Source organism: Brienomyrus brachyistius, chromosome 23 (assembly GCF_023856365.1).
Source record: "Brienomyrus brachyistius isolate T26 chromosome 23, BBRACH_0.4, whole genome shotgun sequence".
Classification (NCBI taxonomy): domain Eukaryota; kingdom Metazoa; phylum Chordata; class Actinopteri; order Osteoglossiformes; family Mormyridae; genus Brienomyrus; species Brienomyrus brachyistius.
This window is the reverse complement of record NC_064555.1, coordinates 7,961,658-7,986,147: the sequence shown is the minus strand read 5'-3', so window position 1 is coordinate 7,986,147 and position 24,490 is coordinate 7,961,658. Positions and strand designations below refer to the sequence as shown.

The following is a 24,490-nucleotide window of genomic DNA, read 5'->3' as shown; positions in this document are numbered from 1 at the left end:
CTTGGGATATGTGGTGCATTTCATCTCATCGTGTGATGATGGGCCGCACTTGGCCTGGTTTATTATTTTAAGAAGGTATAATTGCAGTGTCAAAAGATGCAGGACTACAGCCGTGCCTGTAAATGACTTGTTGGCTTACATTTTGTTTTCCAAATGTATGGTACATCTGAGGATTGCCATGCTGCACCTTGGCACATGTAGTGCTGACTGTTTTTCTCATGTGGCATTCCGGTCATTTCTACAGGTGAGGGTCATGATATACTGTTCTTGAAAAGAATGTTTATGCATAAATATGCCCTCATAGAGCACGCATTTAGCAGGTCAGGACCCCATAACCCTTGTGGAGTGTAGCAGGCCAGGACCCCATAACCCTTGTGGAGTGTAGCAGGCCAGTCCTGAGGGTAACAGGCCTGAGCCTGGACATTTGCGGCTGGATTGTCTCTCTAGCATGCCTCACAGAGCTGGAGAGCCCGGGAAGGAGACACAGGCTCGGCCTGAACCTTCTCTGCAGACCACTGCCCCCTTGCTCTCTCTGCTCTGAGTCAGGCTCTCTGCCTCTTTCCTGCAATTCAGCAGTGAAATGTTGCTGTCACTATAAAACTGGGAAGGTGGCAGTGGTGCTTAATGACCGAGTGCCGTGTGTCTGTCTCCCGCAGGCTGGGCCACACGGACCATGCAGAGGACCTCGCCTCCCGGCTGCTCCAGTGCTTCCCCAAGAGCCGCCTCTCGGCGCAGGCGGCCCTCAGCCACGAGTACTTCGGAAATCTTCCTCCGCGGCTCTGGGAGCTTCCTGACAGTCAGTGCCTCGTCGAACCGACGTCGTCCCCTAAACCGTCTGATCCAGGGTTCAACCCACTGCTAGTTAAGGAGAGCAAGCAGTTCAACCTTTGACACGAGCAACAGTCAACTAATATAGATGACAGAGATACCATTTTATTTCCATGATAAGGATGCTAAGTATCAACCCAGTGCAACTCAGTGTAGCTACTGAGGTATAATTATGAGATTTAGTGATAGTTGGCTCATGGACATCAAGGCCGGCTCCGGGCCATGCATAACAGTAATCTCAGAGACGCAGAGGTGTTAAGAGGAAAACAAACGTCCCGTCGAATACCTGCTGGATTGAAACAGCTGGAGGAAAAAAATCCTTTGCGACGTTACAAGAAAAAGGAGCTAATAGTTTAGATTTCTAACAGCTGACATGAAAGTTGTGGTTGAGAAGTGGTGATGTCACGTTGAGTGCTGACAGGGACGTCTTTGAAGTGCCGTTTCTCCGTGGACTCCCGTTGACAGAAGCTTTTACAGAGACCGTTCGGCGGTGATAATTTAACTGGGTCCCCGTCATTTATCGTTCAGAAGGCCGTGAAGTTGAAGGCAATTTGGCACCGCGTGTAGCGATCAGATTCCGCAGGTTCCGGGAGATGCATGCGCGCCGCGATGGAGTGGCTGCTGAACTTCCCCTTGGTTTTCCGTGAGTCATGAATTGTTTGGGAAAGTAATGACCAAACAGGAGAGCCGCGGAGACAGGCAAGCAAGCCAGGACAGTCAAACTTCTCCGGTGAAATTCTATATGGAAGACTTGTCCTCCTGGTGGAGCCAGCACAACCTCTGGTGATGTAAGAAGAGCGTGGGGGGGTGTGCATCTCGCATCTCAGTGCGCCGCCAGCCCCCCCCCCCCCCACACTGTGTGTCACGGTAACGGCTCAGTGCGGGGTCTACTCAGGATGCTGGGGCGTCCAGTCGCTAATTTGGGTCCATTACGCAGTCGGCAGTTAGTTTTATCAGTCAGCAGCTAAATCCCAGGATGGGGGGGGGGGGGGGGAGGGTCAGGGGCCCCACATTATCAGACCGGAGCAGGGCTAACAGCAGAGTGCAGCTCATCTGAGTCATTAAGCAGCACAATGTGTGTGCTGAACCGGGAAGGGGGGTGGGAATCACAGCACAGGCAGCAAATACCTCAGGGGTGCTAATTTTAATATGAGAATTTAATTTGTAATTTCACAGATTAAGATTTTTTGCCGGTATTAATCCTTTTATCAGCACGCAGCAGGTTGTGTGACAAGCACAGGAGCGGGGATATTCACTGGCAGGGACGCTGCTCTGCATAACGCTAAACACAGACGGGAAAGAGGGAAAAAAGCCGATATCTTTTGAAGAGCAAAACGAAGATTAAATAATTTTGTTTCTAACTGGAGGCTGTTCTGACTGCCTACAGTGGAAATTTACAGTACGTCTCGAGGAGCGGCGTTTCTGCTGGAGGAAGATAATCGTAACCACTAGTTGTTAGTATGTTGGGGGTGGGGCAGGCTCCTGATTCGCGGATAAGGGGTCAGCAAAGACCACCTCAGGGGCGGTTCACATGTCTGGCCCGAGGACCGTAATCGCATCGTAGGCCCGTCGTGACACAGGCGTCACCTTTCTGTACCCTCAGCTCCACCATCTAATCCCTTTGAGGCGCCCATGGGAGTCAGCAGGAAAACGAGATTCGCCGCATTCCTGGCTAAGTCCCGCTAGCTCTGGCTGGAGTGGGTTGCTTGGCCTTGCCGTGAAGCTCTCTGCTTAAGGAGATTTTGCCCGCCGTCTCAGAAATGCACCCAATGTTGCCGTGATTTTTACCGCTCAGCGGTGCAGAACGTTGGTTAGTGTGGCAGGCGTACTGTGGACTTGGGAGCTCGCAGCTGCCCCCTGTGGCACGACCCGGAATGTCAAGAGAGGTGGTCTCATGAGGCCCCGAGGGAGAGACGGGAGGCCGCGGCTCTGCAGTATCACCTCGTCTGGCTCCTGCATGCTACAGGGTCTCCTCCATGGGCGTGCCTTTACGGTGGAGCATGCCCAGTTTAACATGAAAGCATAGCAAGGAAGACTTGCCGTTTTTTGAGCTAGCAAGCGTCGATTCGGGGGTGACATAGTAACTACACTCACAGTGAGACTAAGAAAAAGGGCATTTTGCCTTGGTTTGGATTTTGTGGTCGCCATAATTTTCACAGTCTTCTTCAAAACCAGCAGAACTAAGATATTTTGTCACAAGATAAAATGGTGCCTAAGAGTCAGTCTGATTTCAGTCATAATATGTTTTCTTTTGTACAGCAAAGTAGAAGGGGAGTTTCTCAGCCATGATATTCCCGGACAGTTAATAAATGTAGAAGTACCTGAAAATCACACACTGTTGGAGGCTCTACGACGTCATTGTAGATATGGTGATAAGATGTTTAGCTGGCTCTTCCTTCTCCTCGTCCTTCTCCGCAGTGTCTTCTACCTTCACCGTCCCCAATGTTAGACTGCAACCCGAGGAGAGCGCGCGGGCAAGCGGGAAGGCTGCATGTCACGCCAAGGCCTCTGGCAAGAACTGAGGTCTCCCCACCCCCAGCACCAGACAGCAGGTGAGTCCGTCGTGGGGATCGAACGTGGAGGTTCATCACGTGTGGACTGTTTGGTTTGCGTTTGACACCTACACACATTTGTTTATTTATATGATTGTTAATACCATGTGTTAACATGACATTACACAGCTGTGTCCAGATGTAAAGTTTATACAATTATAGCATTCCAATCCTGCCTTATCAAATATTAAATGCCCCAGTGTCATCCAGTGGAGGTTTGATATTTACAGTGGTTTTCATCTCGTCGTTCCACTTTCAGTTCTCCTTTAATCTGGGGTCATACCTCTAAGCACAATATTATATGCAGACAGAGAAGAACGTGACGAGGATTCGGAAGTTACCCGGCATTCATGGGCAGGACACGTTGTATGGATTTGTGGCGAATGTCACACCTGATGTGGGGGGGGGGGGGGGCATGCCGGCTGCCCTGACATGAGAAAAAACAAAAGAGACTGGGAAAAATCTGCCCATCCACCCATCCATCCATCCATCTTCTCACCACTCATCCTCGTCTCTTCAGGAAAAGTCTGCTTTCATAACAGTGAGGGTCATTTTTATTAAGCCCATAATAGATCCCTGTCTGCATTAAACAGGGATGTGAAAAGGTTTGCAAAAAAATAAAAAGAAGGAAAAGAAAAACAAGTAATTGACCGTCGGCAGCTGCAAATAATTTCGGTGTTAGTTGACTAATGACGGCACTGAGTGAACCCGAAATGGCAGCTTTAAGGTGCAGATTACATCTCGAATTACTGGCAGGTGCACAAAGAGATGTGCGGGTCTTTGAGGGAACCGAGGAAGACCCCCGCCCTGCCTCCCACCCTCTCTCTTTTTTGCTGCTGATGGCATGTTGATGGGTTCCTGCTGGGCCCCAGGACCGGTGGAGGGTTTGGACAGTTTTCCAGAGAGAGGGACCTCATTTGAAGCCATTATGTGTTATAATGATGGAGGTCTTACCATCAGTCAGGGGCGGGCGATCAAAACGCCTGTCAGCAGAACCACAGCGCGGTTCAGAGCCCACAAAGAAATGTCCCGTCAAAGGTGATCTAGAGAGTGTCTCTTTTTAAAAAAAAAGTAGTTTTGATGTGTGTTTTTTTTGTCTCATAAGTTTTTCCTGGGCGCCGTCAGCACGTTTACGGTTCATGGCGACGCAGTTTGGAGTCCGTTCATGGGGAAATTGTGTTGGGATTGGCTGGGAAAGCAGAGCAGCGGGAAACCCGGGTCTCAGAAAGGCAGCCCTACGAGTTTCTGCTCCAAACGGAAATGAGCCCAGTGAAAAGCCTGTGCGTGCTTTGCTGCGGGATTCATATTGAAATGGCCTCATTTGTTACTGACAGCCAAAAGTCCGTGGCATGGAGTGTCCAAGAGCGATTGGTCTCTGATTTATAGATATACGTGTGGCTGCAATGTGCAGGGAACAAAAGACACAGATTTGTGAAACACATCAGAAACACATTATGGTGGGGGTAGGACAAGATTAATTCCGACTTCCGACAGATGCACCATGAGGAATAACTGCCGATTCGGGTGTTTAAGCTTGATGTTAATTTCACTGACTCTCCACACCCGCAGAACACCAAATGTCTGACCGACGGGGAGCTCAGTGTGAGCAGAGCGGAGCTGGTCAGGCCACGTGTGGGTTTTATTGAAGTGCCTTTGCGTGGGCTGTGCCGAGGCAGGGCTCGCAGGAAATTCCCACTGGAGTGGCTTTTGTGTTCTCTGGCTGCTTTAAGACAGGCCTGTGTGGAGCTCACATAAAGGGCTGTCTGAGCGGATAGCCTGGAAGGATGCTTGAATGAACAGGGGACAATGTCCACCTGACAGTGACGGGGGTGGGGGATGTCGGGGAGAGATGGGGAGAGAGAGGAGAACGGAAAAGGAGAGGGAGAGGCAGGGAGATGGAAGTGGGGAGAAAGAGACAAAAGAGAGGGAGGGAAAGAGAAGAATACACAAGGAGGAGGGGGGGAGGGGGAAGAACAGAAAGGGGGTGTTAGAGAGAGAAGGAGGGAGATTGGGAAAGCGAAGAAAAGAGGAGGAGAGAGGAGAGCGGAAAAGGAGAGTTAGTGGGAGAGGGTGGAGATGGAAAGAGATGGGGAGAGAGTGATAAAAAGAGAGAGAGGAGAGAGAAGAATGCAGAGGGAGATGGGGAGAGAGGCATGGGCGACAGGTGTTCATCTCGAGATGATGAGGTTGTCACTGGTGAGCTGAGCTGCATTTAGCAGCAAGGGAGCGACCCCACACTGGCCTGCTGGAGGGGGTGTGGTCTGAGTGCCCAGGCTGGGCTGTGGAGGCGGGACGCCGGGACAGCACAGTCAGCAGCGACAGTCGGGGCTGTGTTCTCTGCTGTGCTGGGCTTGGTCACCCTTCTCCTGCACCTCAGGCCTGGATGCGAGGGCAGCCTTACAGTCGCAGAAACCCTATATTGGAAGCTAAGAGGTTCTTATGGCACATGACCTGGTTCTGGAAGAGTCCAGGCCACACGTGCAGCTGAAAGTCCATCAGATCCAGAAGTATCACCCCAGCCACTGTCACCCAAGTACCATTTTCATGAACTGAGCTGAGCATGTTGCTGTTGACTGAAGATTTGAGGACTTTGCAACAATCCTTAACGAAGTTCTGCGAAGGTCTCTAAAAGGTGTCCATTTTTCATTGGCAGCCAGTGGTAATAAGACCTCGCGACTAAATGGGGGGTCCTGCTGCCTTTATCGTCAACTGAATTGCAACAAAGCACTGATTTACATCTAAATTGAGTTCTTATTTCTTGCTTTGTAATTTTGTCCACAACATCAGCTAAATCGAGACAAGCCAGAACGAAAAGTAGGGGTTTTTCTCAGCCCAAAAGTATTTCTGGTCAATAAGCTGTTTGAGAGGCTAAAACTCTTTTAACTTTTTACGTCCTTGGCAGCGGGGAGGTTAGACCCCACATCAGGGCTCTGATGACATTTTAATTGCCTCATTAAACCTCAAAGCTATTCACTGGACTGGAGTTTATTTTCTGTCTTTTGGCTGTAAGGCTGTAACTTTGGCAGTGTGTGTTATCATGGTAATTTATCTCCAGTACGTGTCAATGTGGCCCGATCGGGCCGCTGCTTAGAAAATCCCATTCTACAAGCTGCCATGCTCCGAACTCACCTCTCTTTTCGACATGGGCGGGGTCTAGTGTGAGCCTTGCATCCTTCTGTAAAGTCTTAAAAATGTTCAGAAATAGAATTGAAATCATTCATCTTAAATTAAACCTTAATATGCCCACACATTCTTAATAAGGAATTATGCACCATCAGTACAGGCTAAAAGTGATGTCACTCTGAAGAAAAACCACCTCAAACTATGGGTGGTAGCAAAATTCTGAGTGCTTGTCTGAAATCAGGACAAAAACAAATAATAAAACACACTCCTTAGTGACGAAATCTTTGTTGCCTGGTGCCACCCATCCTGAAAGGTGAGGCTGCTGATGGTCCTTCATCAGAGCTGCTTGATCTACATGGTCAGTTCAGGGCACTCATTGCCGTCACCAGTGAGCCCGTACGTCTCCCGGCCTGGACCATGGGACCTGTGGGCCGCTCTCATTAACTGGCCACGAAGGTCTTCTCGCGGTCACATCCAATTCCCTGGCCCCCGCCTCAGATTGATTGTGTGCACCTCCCAACCCCCCTCCCCCCCCCAAATCGGACACATCTCCGAGTTGTGGGAGTGAGTAGGAGAGATTTGCACCAAGGCTGAGTGGCGGCCCTGGGGAGCCTGGTCCAATGGACACCCCCTTTCAGCGGCACAGCAAGGATGGGGCAGGGCGGGGGGTTGTAGGGAAAAAGCCAGCCAGCGGGGAGGGGGGGGGCTATAACACCTAGGCAGCTGGTGCCCTACGAAATGGTGACCCTGGCTGGTTATGCCACTGCAGAGTCCAGGCCCCCAGGGGTGGGGGGGGGGCACCCAAGGGTGAAAAATATTGTAAAAAGCAACTTATTTCATGTATCATTTGTTTATCGCTAGAGGGAAAAAATACTGCACCTCTGACATGTGTTGGGTAGGTTTGACTCTGAATGAGACACATTAGCATAAGCTGGGCTCGCTTGCTGAATGTCTGTCTCGCTCCGCTCCCCACACCCACACACAGACAGGCACGTGATAATTAACGACTTCAGCCCCTGAAATAACGCATAGAAGAGGGTGCTGCGTTCAAATAAGAAAAATAGAAATCATTCATCTTCTGCAACAGTGAAGCATGTTACTAAGAAAACCGAAAATCGGATTTCTTAGCAACATAGTGTGGGTACAGGGAATAAGAGAATATCACGTAACGGCAAAAAAAGTCTGAGGCTTTCGATCAACACGGGTGATTTCTCGTGAACTTCACCAGTGCACGTCTCACGTGTGAACCTGCGTGTCCCTGTAACCACACCCCGTCGTCTGTGCGTGGAACCAGCCGGCCTGACCTCACGTCGAGAATTCCGCAGACGCGCCGGTGATGGCGGGGGGTCACTGGTGAAATGGGGGCCCTTTCGGGAGACACAGGAAATGGAAACCTCACTCCACACATCTCATTTCACAGCACATGGGCTTGTTTAATGAGCAAAGCGCAACCCCCCCTTTCTCTTTTTTTCCCTGGAAAAAAAATAGCATTTTCTGTCTTTGACTCACTTTTCACTAGATCAGCTTAATTATTTCTCACTTTCTAATTTATTTTCCCATTGTTCAGATTTACAATTAAAATCCCTCCCTGCGCTTCAGTTTGCAAAATCACCAACGTCTAAAACTCAACATTAATTGGGCAGTTTTTTTCCCCCTATGAGTCCTGCTTTGACCATTCAGCTCAGTGAACACTTACCTGCTTTTCTGGGTGCATCCCCAAACTGCTGAACTCAAGATAAGGAGCATTTAGAAAATGAACAGGCAAGAAACATCAGTAGTTTGTGTTTTTTTGCGAGCAGTTAGTGCACCCAGGGCAATTTGTGGGGAATTGTTAATTATGACTAAACAAGCTATTTTTTTTAGGTGGCAGCCCCCCAGATCCAGCTGTCATGAGTGTGAGAGATATTGAATTGGAAGCCTGACTGCCTTGTCAGCCTGGGGGACACGTCGCTTGAGATGTAAAATAGAGTTGGGGGGAGGTGAGGGCTTTTTATTTTTTTAGACGGTTGGGAGATCCATTTGCATAGTTTCCCTCCAAAAGGGTGGAGGGGGGATGGGAGGGGGGTCGTCCAGGCGGGGGTGCTGCTCATGGGATGGGGGGTTAATCCGAGGAGGGGCCTTTGAGCGTCGTCAGCCGTGCCTTTGTTCTGTAGATGGCGTGTCACGGAAAAGCGAGGGGGGGCATCCCATGTGGAACGTTGAGGAGCAGGCCCACGGGTCCTCCGAAGCTGGGGCTGAGCAGGATGCTTCTCTGCCTGCCTGCCTGTCTGCGTGTCCATTTGTCTGTCTGTCTGCCTGTCTCTGTCTGCCTGCCTGCCTGCATGTCTGTCTGCTCCGTCTGTCTCTCTATTTGTCTATCTGTCCGCCCTCTCTGTCCATTTGTCTCCCTGCCTGTCTGTCTGCTCCCTTTTCTGCCTACCTGCATGTTCTGTGTGTGGGTGTGAGTGTGTGTGTCAGGGAGAGAGAGAGCTGCACCAGCGGTGTAGGTCTGCATTTTCAATAACTCAATTACAGTAGGAGCTGACTGTAGAAGGTTTCAGACTCTTCTGTCAGGGTGTTTTGGATTTTTTTCACTTGTGTAATATACATTTTGTCAGTCAACAATGAAGTACGGGGGTAGAATCATCAGGGCTCTGGCATCTATAAATATGTGTTATGATTTGTAATATCTTATGTCTTATTTAAATAACTGAACTCTGTCAATGAACAATGTAAGACATAAATAGAACATGACGAACCTATGATGTAGACAGTGAGGAAATGACATTAGATGAAAATTAATAAGTAGATAGAGAGTGTGGGATCCTTGTGTTTACTGTCAGCTAATCCCACAACTGATGCCAGCACTCAGGTCCTTCAGCGTTATACTTCATACGTTATAATTTCCATGCAACTTTTTTCATGTCACGCTCCTCTTTTCTTTGCTGTGCCTCAGAGCTGTTAGCGGTGAGCAGCATAACTGAAAGCGCGGGAAACGCTGCCCCCCTCCCCGGTGGAGACGTGTTTCCATCCAGTCAGCACGTCCAGCAGGGACGCAGTGCGGTCACATGACCACTTATGAAGCTGAGCATGATGTGATTCCTTCTGGGCTTTCCTGTGATATATTCATATCATCAACTTCTTTGTTGGCCAGACCTGCCCCTCGAGCTGTCATTTATTCTTCCTGACTTAGCTGCCCCCGCCTCGCACTCTCTCTTGGTCCCGCCCAGCCCCCTCTCTGTGAGCGGCATGCCAGAAAGTTCCAAGACAGGAGCGTGTGCCCAGTGTGTTATGCATGACTCCAGAGTCCTCTTTCTCGTCGGGAAGGTCAGTCGGACCTCAGGTGGTTCAGTCCTTTCCTGTGATCCTGCATGTTTGGTGGTTTGGTACCCCCCCTTCCCACCCACCCCGTGCCCTTTGCCATCCATTCTGGCTTTTCAGCCGCCGTGCACCGGGGGGGGGGGGGGATGGTTTCATGACAAACTTTCTGCGTATTTATGTGCTTTGCTGAAATCAGACTCGCCGTCTCACTATAACAGAAGCAGATCAATTGAAATAAAGTTAAAATTTAGAAATTTTAAAAAACAGAATGTTTAAGAATGATCAGTTGCGGGACCCTGAAACTTACCTGCGCAGCGATGCCGTTTTTGATCTCTGTCCCACAGTATTTCCACATGACGGCCCCCAGCAGACAGTGTAATTACTGAGCGGAGAGCCCTGTGCTGGATCCTGAGGAAAGGCCGGGGGGGGGGTCTGCATTATGCATTGTTTTGATAAGCTCTAATTAAAAGTACCTCACCGCATTGTAATGGGAATGAATGTATGTGTTCTACAGCCCTGTAGCTGTGTTCAATTCTACTCGGCCGAATGTCCAACGTCGTGTTGCACACTGGCCCAAGCGAGATAATTACCGCGAGGGGATAGAGTGGGTAAACATCGCTGTGGGCCAGAACGAGACGCTGAGGAAGGAGCATTGTGGGAAATTTGACCTGACGCTGACGTCGACCTGCGTGTTATTTTCTTTAAACCATTCTCTTACTCACGTCCCCCATCTTGAGTCTGTATTTATTTTATATATGAAGATAGATCTGTCTAGTATATGCTGAATTATTTATTACTCTACCCTGCAGTAATTTCAAGATTTTGATCTGGCTTTCTGTACCAGCCTGGATTTCCATGAAATATTCACTCGGCTCTTGTTAGATGCCAGTAAAAACAAAACAAGTGTCCCGTGTGACTCCACCGCGTTGAGAAAGTCCCAGAAGAAGGAGACGTCGGTGTGTCACGGTGGGGGGGGGTGGTTTGAGGGAACTTTTCCTCTGGATGGCTCTTGAAAGAAACCCATCCATGAGCTTTAAGTAATACATCGGGCCGCACAAAGTGCCTGTTCCCAGCCACCCTTAAGGTACGCGCCTTTAATGAAATCGGAGGGGGAAAAAAAATAGATTGACTCGAAGTGCTAGGATTGAAGTGGAGTAATTTTACGCTTGGTTGTTGGCTAACAAGACTCCGCAGTGTCAATGCTGCGAGGCCTGATTACCAGCACTGGCGATTGTGTAGCGCCCGGCTGCCGAGGTTACCGCGGAGACGGCATGAAAGGGCTCCAGGACCCCACGGGTGATCTGGATTGTCCTGCCCAGCAGGTGAAGGATAGATCTGGGATAAGGAGCTTGTGCAGAACTTGCTGCCCGCTCTAATTTGGATTCATAAAGGAGATGAATTAAAACCAGGGAGGGAATTCAACAAATTTCCTCGACTGAGTTATTAACCCTTTGTAGTGTCCCGACTCTCTGTGTAAGCGGTTGTAGTTTATTTATATTGTTTTATTTTTTTAGGAGTGATGGTCCGGCCAATTCCACAGGCATGACTGCATTTCAGACTGTCTAATAACAACAGACTATGAGGCAGTAGATGTTTCTCTGTTGCACTGCATAATTCTTTTTACGTATCGGCTTGACATAAAAAAAAAAATTAATTACACATGCAGATGTATAATTTCCTGATGGAAATTACTCTTGGCTTAGATGTCTGATATTAATTAAACATTTAATATGTGTCTCAGAGAGGGAAAAACAGCTACAAAAATGTTCTGAAATTAAAGGAATAGTTTTTAAGAATAGTGGTACAAAAAATAAACATAAAGTGAGCAAGACACTGCCGTTAGTGTATCATGCATATTATAGTGCTATTCAGCTTTTGTCACTTATACACATTTATAAGAAAATTAAGTTTATCCAGATGCTACTTGAAGTAATAGAATTTATAGGATATTAGCTTTTTGCAAAACAGATCATCCATATTTGCGAGAAGCGAACTGGGTAACAAGTATGATACTGTGTGTAGCTTGATAGTTAAAAGCAACATTTTTATTTGGAGTTATCTTTACTTGGCAAGAATGTATGAAGTGGATGCCAGTGTCGGTAACGCTGGGTATTCTGGCACAGGAATTTATCAGAATTTGCTTTCTGGTAGCTTTGCAGAAGTCCTGGTATCTCTGATTTATATCCATTTGCTCGTAAATGTCAGCACATTTGATTAACGTCCATTATGTGGTGTTATTGCAAATTCTTGTCAACAGAGCTACTGGTCTGACATATTATTGATGCACGTAGAATCTACCTGGAAGATGTGAATCATAGTTTATGTAAATGTTTTTCATTTTTAATCACTGCAGCAATATGATTTACATACGGGCCGCATCTCTCGCGTATCTCTGTGAGACTGATTGAAAAGCGATGGATTGAGATTCTCTTAAAGCTCTGTTGTGAATTTTCTGGAACCGTAGACAGCAGTGAGGTCTGGTGCGCATCAATGTGAATGTCGCAGGTAAAGCAATTATTTCTATGTATAACACTGTAGGAGTGTGTCATGGTTTGTTTTACTGGTAATTTAATACATCTTGTGTAATGCTTTTTACCTAGATAAAATAACTTCATACATGACCACCAACAAGTGCTCCCCTCCCCCCAATAAACCTACTTGAATCAGGACAAGACAAGCAAGATGTTTAATGCACCCATCAGTGACCAAGCTATATGTGCCCTTGAGAATTAGCCCTAACTGAGCCTGACCCTATCGTCTGTTATGGCGACGGATGTGCAGGTCGTGCTAATTGCTAAGAGTTTTCCTTATATGCACCGCTGTCTTTCCATAAGCGACACGTTTTATCTGGGTGGTTTCGTAACTTTTAGGCTCAAAAGACGGCAGCCTGTCCCCCCGCATACAGCCGAAATGCTTCCTCCTAAAGCGGATCGCCGCTTGGTGCTCTGCTGCTCTCCGGCACACGCACGCTGAAAGGAGTTCTTGCATGAGAAGCGTCAATTGTTTTGTGAACGCCGATGGTCCTCCTATTGGTGCAGGGCTCAGATTGTGGGAGTGGCCGGAAGAGGAGCTGAAGATGCTTCTGTTTGGCTGGATTACAGGGCAGCTTACGGGACGTGCCAGAAGCAGGATGAGGAGTCTGAAAGGGGTATTTAGGAAGGTCATTTCTGGAACTGGGCACTAGGGCCTGTGGAAGCTTCAGGTTTTAATTAGTAATGGACAGGACAAAGAGCGGATGATAACTGGTATAAAGGAGTGGAACTAAGGCATTTACACACAATTTGTGCCATCGAATGGATGCCGGCGCTGGGCCCGCCTTTCCTCAGCTGCATTAGGAGCATGCGCTACATGCGATCGCTTTATGTGCCTCAGAGCAGGAAGGCAAAAGCCCAACTTAATCCTCGCATTTTCACCGCTGAGGGTCCGGAGAGGAGCCTGCTCCCAGCAGAGACGTGTGGGCCCAGGACGCCGGACAGGGAGTCTGGGGTGGGCGCAGCGAGGTTTAGGGAGACCGTTAGCCTGTGCACCCCCGCTGTGCCGGTCTAGCGTAAGGAGCAGCACCTGACATGAATTATGCATGCAATTATTCAGGGTTTTATATTCGCAGAGAGTTTAAGAAACAGCCGTCGCATGAAATCACGCATGCTTATTTTCAGAGGACATTATTGCTAAATTCGTATCCAGTGGAGCAGGCCCTTAAATACATGCAAACACGCAACAAATTCTTAAGCAGATTTACTTTTCCTCAACTCCTCCCTGATTGTTATTCATACCGTGCGATTCATTAAACTCACTGCATCATTACGCTTACATAAAATAGGCTAATTAATACACAAGACAGTACCCTCTTTGGGGTGTTGGTGCAGGCTGAGCTAAATCTTCATTAGGTTTGTAAATCAGTGCTTTATACGATGAGAATCCAGCTCTTCCTCTTCGCACAATATCCCACTGTCTTTTTGTTTACCTTGTTTTTTGTTTTTAGGATGTTTTCTTTTTATTAAATCTCCTGGCTGACAAGTTTGTTGCTTCATATGTTATATATTTTGAGTTGAATTAGAGCAGGTTGAGGGGCAAAACAAAAGAATGATAAAAAAAAATAATGGCAGGCTGATGAATACAGTGGATCGAGTTGCTGGATGTGAGCTTCTGGGTTGGGAATCGCATTGCTTTTACCTCTTTGTCGTGGGAAATGACATTTGATTCATTTGTACATTTTATGATCTTCGCTTCTGAGCCGGAAGCTCCACCACCGGAGTCCGTCTTCATGTGAGCTCTGTCACTAAAGCGATGGAGGCGTCGTGAAGGGCAGAGCTGGAGATGTCTGCGTAAAGACGCACCTCTCCCTTTGTGTCTTCCGTTGGCTTTTAGTTAACAGACATGAAAAGGATTCCATATCGAATATTCCAGTTGTATGCCAGGTTGAGGAAAAAAAAGTCTTAAAATTCAAATTTTTAAGGGGAATGATAGAGATTTTTTTTAGTAATCCTACGCACTGTCTTTGTCCTGTCAGGAATTATCGGTGTGCTGATATTGACATTAAATTGTCCACAGACTTCTCTCGTCATTCTGTTTAGCTACACTTTCCAAATTTAATTAATTGAAAAAATTTAATTTTAATACTTTATAGTCTGTGCCCAGCTAGGTACGCTGAGACCTACAAAGAGTAGTCATTGCCTTGGTCTTCCGTTGTTTTGTTGAAGACCCAACTCACTGGCAAATTAATCGATTCCTTCCCGAAATGGCAATTAGCCTTCTCTGTTTACATTTCAGTGAGCCGGAGAGTGGGGCAGAGCGACGTGCTGTATTCATATGTTCATGTGGCCTCGGGGCTGTTTAATATTTATGTATAAATAATTTTTCATATTCCCACTCTTATTTGTATATGAAAATATTGTGAACCAATCATTTAAGTAGTTAACATCCCTCTGCATAATGACATTGCTTTGCTCAAACTGTAAATAATGCCATTATGCACAAAGAGGAAAAGGGGAACATTCCTTGCTGATGTTTTCTTTTAAAGGGGTCTGTTTTTACGAATTCAGACTGTAAAATTCAGGCATTTTAGGACAGTCCGTGCTTGTCTCAAGCAGTGCTGCGGGCTGGTGTTAGCAGTGATGACCCTACCTGTGATCTCTGCTCACTGTGTTTCAACTTTTCCACATGGTGGAAAATCACCTCGCTTAGTCCAGTAAGATGCCCGCCACATGAGGACAGTTGATTGTTTCACAGTGAAGATTTGTATGAGTTTTCCTGGGAAGCTGTGGCAGAGTTACTCATATCATTGTTAGGCCCTAGAGCAAGGACAGTAAACGGGCTCTTTCCATGGCTTCTCATCAAACAGACTTTTGTTCAATACCATCTGACAGCGCTACTGATTTCCCAGCGCTGGTTTTTAGAAATAAGATTATCCTATCTGAAACTTGGTGCGGTTTATGTTAAAACAGCTTCTGTCACTCACAAAGATGCCTGGCCTACTTTTGTCCTGTGATCACCCATTAATTGCTCCATTTCATGTGTTTAAAAAGAAAAAGGACTACGAAAGTGAAGGCTGCTTTACAGTGTCAGCCAGTCCATCAGATTTCACTTAATACAAGTAAATGCATGTTTTCACACCTGGGTTGTTGCAAAATGTCTTACCATAGATTTCCCAGAAGGCATTTATCTAGCATACAGACTTGCCAGAACATATTTGCTAACGGAATATGATCGTGTCTGTGTCACAGCTGATAATAGCTGTGGTTTGCCTGGAGATCCAACTCCCAGAGACCGATCCGGCAGGGGTGAAGAATCCTGATCCTGGATGTTGTCGCATGTTGTGGCTACCATGGTGAAGCACAGCATCGTGGGCCCTCAGTAGTAGAGGTGGACGCTCTGTGTGGATGTGCTTAGAGATGAGTTTTTCACCACCAGCCCGGATGCTCATTTGCATGATACAGAATTGATAATGACAGATTAGTAGGTTGGACGTCGTGCCTGGTTATCTCAGAATTGTACAAAACCCATATAATTTGGTTTATGGTCCACAATGGTGATGCTGACATAGTATCTGCATAGACAGAATGATCTATATAAAGCCTTATCACACCTCTTGATCGCTTGCCAGCCATGTGAATAACATTTTTAAATACTTGTTGAAAAACTTAACACAATATGTTTATTATCCACGATTTTGCTCTATGGGTCATTAGCATTTAGCTTTGAAATGCACCTCTTCTGAAGAGAAACCCCGTTTGTGTTTGTGGAATAGTTAGCAAGTCAACAATTGCGTCAGTGGTCAAAATAATCTCCCTGGCGTAAATATAAAGGAAGAATGTCAGAGGCAGCAGAAGAAACTATGAAGAGGTTTGTCTGCCATGCAAAGGCAATTACAGCACTTAAAGCAGTCGTCTTTTCCTGTTAGTGTAAATACAGAAGGCCGGGTCTCAGGGATGACGGCATGACCAAAACGGAAATGTTGTGCATTGTTCTTCCTCACGAGTGTCTCCCATCTTTTCAGTAATTGGACATTTGCAGCAGTGTTTACTTGCCCATGGATCTATCTTCAGTGAGCCCAATCTTTTGAAGCTTGCGTGAAACCTAAGAGCCGGTCCTTCACTCAGATCATGTAATAATAATATTGGATGTGGTGTTTCGCTGTCAGGGGAAGGTCAAAATCGACCTTGGGAACTGACTGGGAGGAATCCCTTTTTGAAAGGCTTGCGGTGTTGGGGTGACCATGGTGAGTGGGTTCTCATATGGATTAATCCTTTGTTTTGACATGTGTTTGAAATTTAGAAGTTTTTTTTAGTGGAGTATTGATCGTACGCTCAGCAGGAGCTCCGATTTGACCAAGGTAACATCATTGTTTGCTGTAGCCTAGCAGGCTTAGTGCAGCGCTAACGCATTAAACAGCGAGCAAAGGTACCCATCCCAGGACATTTGTGTTTCTGCTTGGCTTCAGGGATCTGGATCTTGCGAGTGTGATTTCCTGAGTGGTATCTTCGGGTCCTTATAGGGTTTCAGAAGCTGGATCTTGACTTATGAATCGCAAACGAATGGCCCCCTTGTCAAGTGTCAAGCATCATCCCACGTAAGGCTTGGTCTCGCACACATCAGAGCGTGATGTCTTTGCTAAATATTCAACTTAAGTTGTCCTGTTCAGGAACTGCAATAATGAGGAGCAGGCCATCTTTCAAGGGAAAAAACTTAAAAAGAAAGTAGTTTAAGGGACATGAAATTGATTGAAGTCTTCTTGTGTTGCTCGCATATACAAACCTTTGAAACCACCAATAACTGTTTTTTTCAACCATGGGATCATTTGTCATTACCAAATTTTTCAAAACTCGTGCCAGGATACAGGGGTTCTCCTCATTCTAGCACATCGCACCATTATTAATGCCACTTATGTAACAGATCGCCAACATCCAATTCAGCATTATGCTAAACAGGGAAGGGTAGTTATTTATTAATTGTGGGCAAAGCCAAGCCAGATATGGGTTCTCCAATCAGAGGAGTTTGATCTGACAGGCCAGGGAGCGGCATCTGTCTGGAAGCCGCATGTGAGTGCATATCCGGAGATGCTAGGGGGGGCCTGGACCGTATTTCGCCTGGGGGGATGGGTGAGGATAAAACGACGGCTCCCGACCTATCGATCGACCGCTGGATGAGGCCGTGCTTTTAAAGCACTCTTCGGGGATCCTCGTTCAGTCTCGCCGAGTATAGCTGCCGACCCTACGGTGGTTGCGTTTAATTTCTCGGGGGCCAGAATCTGGCAGGTTGCCATGATGCAACCAGAAGACAAGACAGAGATGGATCCCACCGGAATGCAGATCCAGCTCGCAGTCGATAGCAAAGTAAGTCCGTCTGCATCCATTGTCTTCAGTGGAAGGCTGATTGAATCCAAGCAGCTCGCAAGATCTGATGCTTTCACACATGCAAAGCTACTAAATACTTAATCAGAACAAAAGCTATTCACATACGACCTGTTATGGCCATTGGGGTTCAGTTTATAAGGGTATGAAAGATTCTGTTAAGATTCTCTCTTAGGACAGTGTCTGGGTTCACACTATAGCTATGTTCTACCGCTAACAAGAGTAATAATAATTTGCATAAAACCAAACTACAAAAAGAAAATTGTTGTATTTGCTTTACCATATGCCAGACTCATTGTTTATGAAATGTCAACCGTTTTAGTGTGCTATGTTGCAGCTAGACCGGTTTGGGAAGCCAATGTCAGCACGGATTGTATGTCAATGCCATGTTTTAACCATATTAGCTAAGTCACGGACAGCTAACGATATTGTTTATTTGAGAATGCTCTTTGAATTATTTTTCCCACAGACCAGATGCACTTGGCTGATAGGTGAGCACTGATCAAAAGAGTTCAGGACATCCTGAAGTTTGATATTGATATTTATTAATCACATACATTTCAAAGGAGAAAGTGAGCCAATGGTTGCTAGTCGTCAATGTTTTTCTACAATTTGCCAACAGGCAGGCAGGCCCAGCCTCTGGTGGACCTTCAGGAAGCTATTGGGTGAAAGTGAGAAGAAAAAAGCAGAGATACATGGCGTGAGCTCAGACTGAGAACAGGGGCCTAATGCGACAATGTTTGTTTCTGAATTACTTTGGCATCAGTCTGGTTTAATTGTGACTCATGGTAAATTTTTTTGGGCATTGATTTAAATAATCGTAATGTTAGATATTTATCTAGATGTAATTAGTTATCAACACAAGCTTTTTTCCCCATTTTCACCTAGCTAAACTCAAAGATATAGCTAACATATGTGGAACAGTTGTAACAGTTATGAAACAGGGTTTGGTTTCACACAAGTGTGGGGAATTTAAGTATTTAAATAACACAATAGCTTGCTGGATATACAGTCAAACATACAAAGTTCTCTCTAGTCGGCTCATTGTATTTTCGATAGAGGTGCTTTGATACTTGCTGATGGGTTTATGGATTTCTGGTGCCATCAGATCAATCATGTACCCCATCAAGAGTAAAGTCTTTGATCTTTAGGCTGAGCTGTCCGATTTAGGTTGTGTTTGTTTCAGACACTATAGAGTTTGTGTCGTTCCACCCATTTAACTATACAGCATATGAGATGTGAGGGCTGATCGTGTTTTAAGGTCTTTTAAGGTGCAGGAGAGGACAAAGGAGCAGCACAATATGGAAAGCAATTTTTTTTGCCAAGAGTAATTTATTACTCTGTACAGAATTCCTCCCCAAAAGTCACATATTCATAAATTGCACGTTTTTTTTATACGTTAAGTAAATGTGAAATGTCTGGTAGCTAAAATTATACAATGCTTTGCATATGCAGCAGACTATATTTGCAGAAGGGATTTTTTTTTTTGATAGAAAAAATTAAATCCTCTCCCAATGAATCTTTGTGTCCTCTCTCTGCTCCCTCCCTGAGGATGTGACCTAGTTGAACATAAGCGAGGCATTGAAGCAAACCTTCCATAAGCCCTTTTTCTCGTAGCGCCACTCGCTTGCTGTAAACCAAGCTGCCCATGACTTCATGAACATTCCCAGTCCAGTATAAGTTTATGCTTTCTGTATTTGCACGGGATATCGAATGGGACGTGAAAGGGCTGCATGCGATTTCCTGCAGAGATGATTAGGCAGGAGATATGATGAGAACGGGTTAGTAATAGGAGTATGACGACAGCAGTTTCCAAAATGTTTTCCTTCATGTGGAATCTACAAGAATTTCTTTTCTCCTGCTAACTCCCATGACTGTGTATTCTGCTATTTACGTAATGTTATGTTTCACATACTGTATCTTATATAGAAATGAATACATTCATCAGATTTACATAAATTTTATAAATCACTTTATATCCAATAACAAATAACACCTGGAGGGGTTTTGTCAGTGGCTACAGCTATAGCTCACGCCACAGCTACACGACACTGAGCTGACTTATCCACAGAGCAAGTGTGAGTGAAATTCATTATTTTGACTGTGACACAGAGATTTTTATTGAAAGGGGGATGGGTTTGAAGGGATTTAAAACAGTTTGGGAAAAAACTGACGCCTGTTGTACATGGTATTAGTTCCTCGGGTTAAGTTTGCGTAAGTCTGTTCCTAAACTTTGATGCTGCCCATTACCCATGTTCGCCTGTCTCAGCGGTCTTTGCTCTCCATCCCCGTCGACGAGATCGTGAGGTGTAAGAGTATCCCCACAGCTTAGATTAACTTACATCGCATCTACGTAAGAGGCCTCTCACGCATCTTGGAAATCAGTCTATTGAAACTGATCTGTAGTAACTAATGCCCCCCCCCCAATGGAGCCCAAGAGTGTTGCTGGTTAGGTAGAAGCCCACCCCTTTTTCCATCAACTGTGGCCCCCCTGGCCAGCAGTGGGCTCGGTGGGGAGTGGGACGTGTTTAGGATATCTCAGATTGAGCCTCTTTGATGAGGAGAGGACCTCCCACCGACTCAGACTCGAAGCAGAATCTCCTGCTGGCCTTCCTGAAGCCCACGGCTCCTCTCCACGTTCTCGTGTTCTGCAGGCCAAGCTTCAGGCAAGAAGGGAAAGCTTGAGACGGGCGCCTGGAAGCCACTTGGAATCTCGCCTCAGGGTCACGCAGCAGGGTCTGCCACAGTGACTGTTGCTATAGCGGTGAACCTCCATGGGTTTGATGTTCTGCTCTCAGAAAGGGAAACGTTTGGATAGAAACTGTGGGTGATCCATAACTTGGTTATCAGCATTAAAATGCTGATCGCTTGCACTGAGATGTGGCTCATCGCAGTTCGGGGGGCCCAGCTGTGTACATTTACACAAAGTATTACTGAGATTCTGGATCTTCTCCAAAGGTGTTTATGTTCGAGGGTGAAAATCCTCTTCTTTTCATGGGAGGCAGAGTGGATGGGTGAGTGAGGGGGGGGTGGTGTGAGATTTTAAATGCCTCAAACTCTTAATATACTTCCAGTTATTTGATTGTCGTCGAGCTGCCTACCGTACCTTAATGGTTAATCATGCATGCATTTAAAATCAGCTTCCTGTCAGAATGTTCTGAAATTCTTTTATGATATTTTAATTCAGCCCAGGTAACCAAGGCCAGTGGGAAAAGGTTTATACGCCTGTAGCATAACATGTAGGTCTGCTTTGTTTTATGGCATTATACATCTCACTAGTTCCCTGAATTTATGTCCACAACAGGGGAACAGTAAGTTCACAGGGTCCGGCCTGAGAAGCAGGGGCTCTCCGCAGCTCTGTGTTTCCACTGCTGCTTAACCTCACAGTACCAACAGAGAGCTCCAGGTGGCAGTCTGGGCAGGGATTCGTCTTCTCCGAAGACGCTTGGCCTTGGAGCATGTTAGGAGCAGGTCACAGGACCTCCAGCTTCCACTCCTTCGTGGCCCCTCACGTCCAAACGGCAGCCCCAAAAATGGCCCCTCCCTTCAACATTTTCTCAGGGAGACACAGCCCCTAAACACTAGCACTTGTGTTGAACCCACCGCCCTGGGAAATTTGTGAATTGTTGATGCCAATACCTTCTTGCGGTTCTACAATTCAACTGGTTTGTTTAAATTACCTATAGTGTGTGTGAGTGTGTTCCCTGTAATGGACTGGCATCCCCTCCTTGGATCCTGCCATGTGCTCTTTGCCTACCATAACCGTGTACTGTTTAAGTTGGATAGATACAATATTTTCACATCATTCACATCATACGGCAGGAATCGCAGTCCAAGGAATGTTTATGTTTCTAAAACCAAGGATGTCGATTTCAGGAAGGGAGACCTTTAAAGATAGAGCAAATGTGCTTGAACAGTTGTGTTTTTCCTGAAACTGGGGTTGGATTTCTGTGTTGCTCAGCTTGATCGAAGACAGAAAAATTGCTGACAGAAGGGAAATTGTCCCGTAAAAGACTAGTTGCCAGTTCATTAGGAAATTGGAAACAGATGAATCAGTAGCGTTAAAGACACCCGATAATGACTGGTGGTGGAAAGCAGCAGTTTGCATGAAAGCTGGGCTTCGGAGACCGGACACGACTACCAGAAGATGGAAGCGTGCTCGCTCGGTTACGACACACAGGAGCCTTTGGGACCGTGTGTACACCAGAAGGGGTACGTCCTCCAGATGTGTGGCACACATTGATCTTTGATGCTGAATTATGGGTTGGGTTTTTTTTCCAAGACACGCTCCAGGCTGGACAGCAAACAGTATGCCGTGAGTCAGTGATGCGAGAAAGGAATGGGGTGGTGCAGGAGTAGAGATGGGTTTAACGGAGCAGCGGGGCGGAATGAGAACGAATGGGAACGTTTTCCGCTCCAACGACCCGAGCTGTACAGTAGGGCCTGGGACTGAGATGGGACTGAGATTGCAGTCAGTCTGATGTCAGAAGACAACATATAAGGATGTATATTAAAATTGATGTATATTGATGTTGATTTGTGGCGAGGAGCCTTAGTGAGCCTGTATCCATTCTGTGCTGGGCAATTTCACCGTAGAAACCAGGAACCAGTTAAAACATGGCTGGGGTTCAGCGTTGACATGGCGTCCTGCTATCTTCCATATCGGATGGCCATCTAGGGACATCTGGACCCCCTTGGACCTCATCTCCCGAACCTTTGAAGAGAGCGGCAGCCTGATGAGAGTTGAAATGTTTCCCTGGAACTGCGGCATGTTGATAGTATCCCACAATGACCACTGGGCTGTTTTCGTTTTCCCCTGTCAGCTTGCTACTACAAGACCAGAATCAGCTAAGACAACTTTCCCATGGTGTCGCCAGGACGGCCTCGGTCATGCAGGCCGCCGGGCCTTTAGTGACGAGGATGCGATCGTGGCTCTAAGCGCGTCTCAGCTTTACACTTTCTCCCTCCGTCGTCTGCATATTGGCACCTTAAAAAGTGACATATTGTCCTTGCAGAGGAGAAAATTGAATTTTTAAATAGCGTCAGGAAACTAAAGCATTCATCTCGAGCTGAGGTAGTCTGGCTCAGGTTCATATTCTGAGTGATGCAGCGCTCGCTATGCACCTCTGGTCACGTTTCATTAAGGAATAATCCCTCTGATAGATGCCTGGAGCTCACTGGCTTTTCCTTCTTTACACTGCAGCTTTCCTGCAGCACACGCACTCGTAGACGTCCTGCACAGCTGGCGTCACAAGGCAGGCTTAGTGCCGCCTTTGCTTGGCTGGAAGCAGACAGGCCGCTGCACGCTCTGTCCCTCAAATTTGTTGCGTTTTCTTTGCTCCGGAACACCAAAGAGAAGGAATTACCTGGGAAAAAAAAGCATAAATATAAAAGAAAGCCTGTTATTTTCACACAAATACCTATTATCCTGATTAACAAATTGCTCCTTGAAGGTTGTGTTTTGGAAACTTCAGTTGTTCACTGGCATGATATTAAAGGAGCACAGATCTGGAATGAGTCTGGAATGAATTCATGTGCACTGGAATTTCACTGATCATGTTACTAATACGTGTCGAAACGAAACACAGTGTTTTTGCAGAGGGAACCATCGTAAATCCTAGACGTTTTAGATTTGGTTCATTTTAGCTTATTATATTTCATTGAAGTTGCCCGTAATTCCCAGAGCCAGGCACTGGTCACAGATAAGAAAATTAAAAGTTCTTACTGTACATTATGGGATGGCTGTGAGGTATGAATACTTATTTTTCTTCTTTTGTATGTAACACAAAGGGTGTACATGTTTATTAGACATGGTGCTTGCTTGTTATGTGATTTTATGTGCTTAACGTTTTATGCAATTACAGTAAAGAATAGCACTAAACCCGCATAATTAACCTGTCACTTTTTATCCCTAAACAAAACATTATGTCATGAAGTAGGCGAAAATGGCAGGTGACAAAACAACCTCAAGTAAAAATGCCGCACACATACCACAATAAGCGTCCCATTGAGCATGCTCTTTGAGCATCACGGCCAGGACCTGTGAGACTGAGAATGTAGGCGCTGCTGTTAGGCCACGGGGAATCCACTCCTGTCCAAAGGACCCATGTAAATAAATACAGGAGTGAGATCTGATGGCCAGTGCCCCCTAATACCTCATTATCTAAAAGGTAGAAAGGTGATAATTTATAATGCATACAAGTAAAGAGAATATATCCAAATCATACTCTCAGCAGTGCTTATTTAACACCTACGGAGAGTAAATGGCACAGGTACATTTACTCTCCATAGGTGTTAAATAAGCACTGCCGAGAGTACGATTTGGATATATTCTCTTTACTTGTATGCATTATAAATTCCTTTGGTAATAAGGCCAGCAAGCTCCACCCCCTTATTTGCATAGAAGAGTCTCTCTGTGATCTGAGGATTGGTGACGGCACTTTGATCAATCAGAAATAAGGCATGAAGGCCGGTGCCTGTGGCTGGCCAGGGCAGCGCACTGGAAATAATGAAGTAGGACAGGTGCTGGGGGCAGGGGCATGGGGCACGGGGGGGGCGGAGGGGAGCTGGGGGGGGTCAGAGCCGGCAACAGTGAGAGAATGTGGAAACGAGGATGGAGGAGATGCTGCCGATAGTTTCTAGTCAAAGGAATCGCCATGGCAAAGGAGCAGCTTCTGCGCTTAACATGCGTTTTATCAGTTGGCCGCAGCTGTGTGAGTAAAATGACAATTAAAACAAGCATTTCAACTGCCGCCGCTGCGCTTCTCATATCTCTCGCCTTCCCCTCGCTTTCCGTCCCGTTTACACAGCCTGCAAGCTGCCTTTCACTCCGGCAGA

At 46.3% G+C, this 24,490-nt stretch overlaps 1 protein-coding gene across 4 annotated transcripts in view; it reads left to right on the top strand.

Annotated features, from left to right (window-relative positions):
• LOC125719336 (cyclin-dependent kinase 14) overlaps positions 1-24,490 on the top strand; it is a 77,012-nt gene that overhangs the window by 42,703 nt on the left and 9,819 nt on the right. For all 4 annotated transcript variants that reach the window (XM_048994005.1, XM_048994008.1, XM_048994007.1 and 1 more), the window contains 2 exons: positions 657-796; positions 3,247-3,380. In XM_048994005.1, the coding sequence (XP_048849962.1) occupies positions 657-796; positions 3,247-3,350 (244 nt within the window). In that variant the 3' untranslated portion in view covers positions 3,351-3,380. The remainder of the gene's footprint in view (positions 1-656; positions 797-3,246; positions 3,381-24,490) is intronic.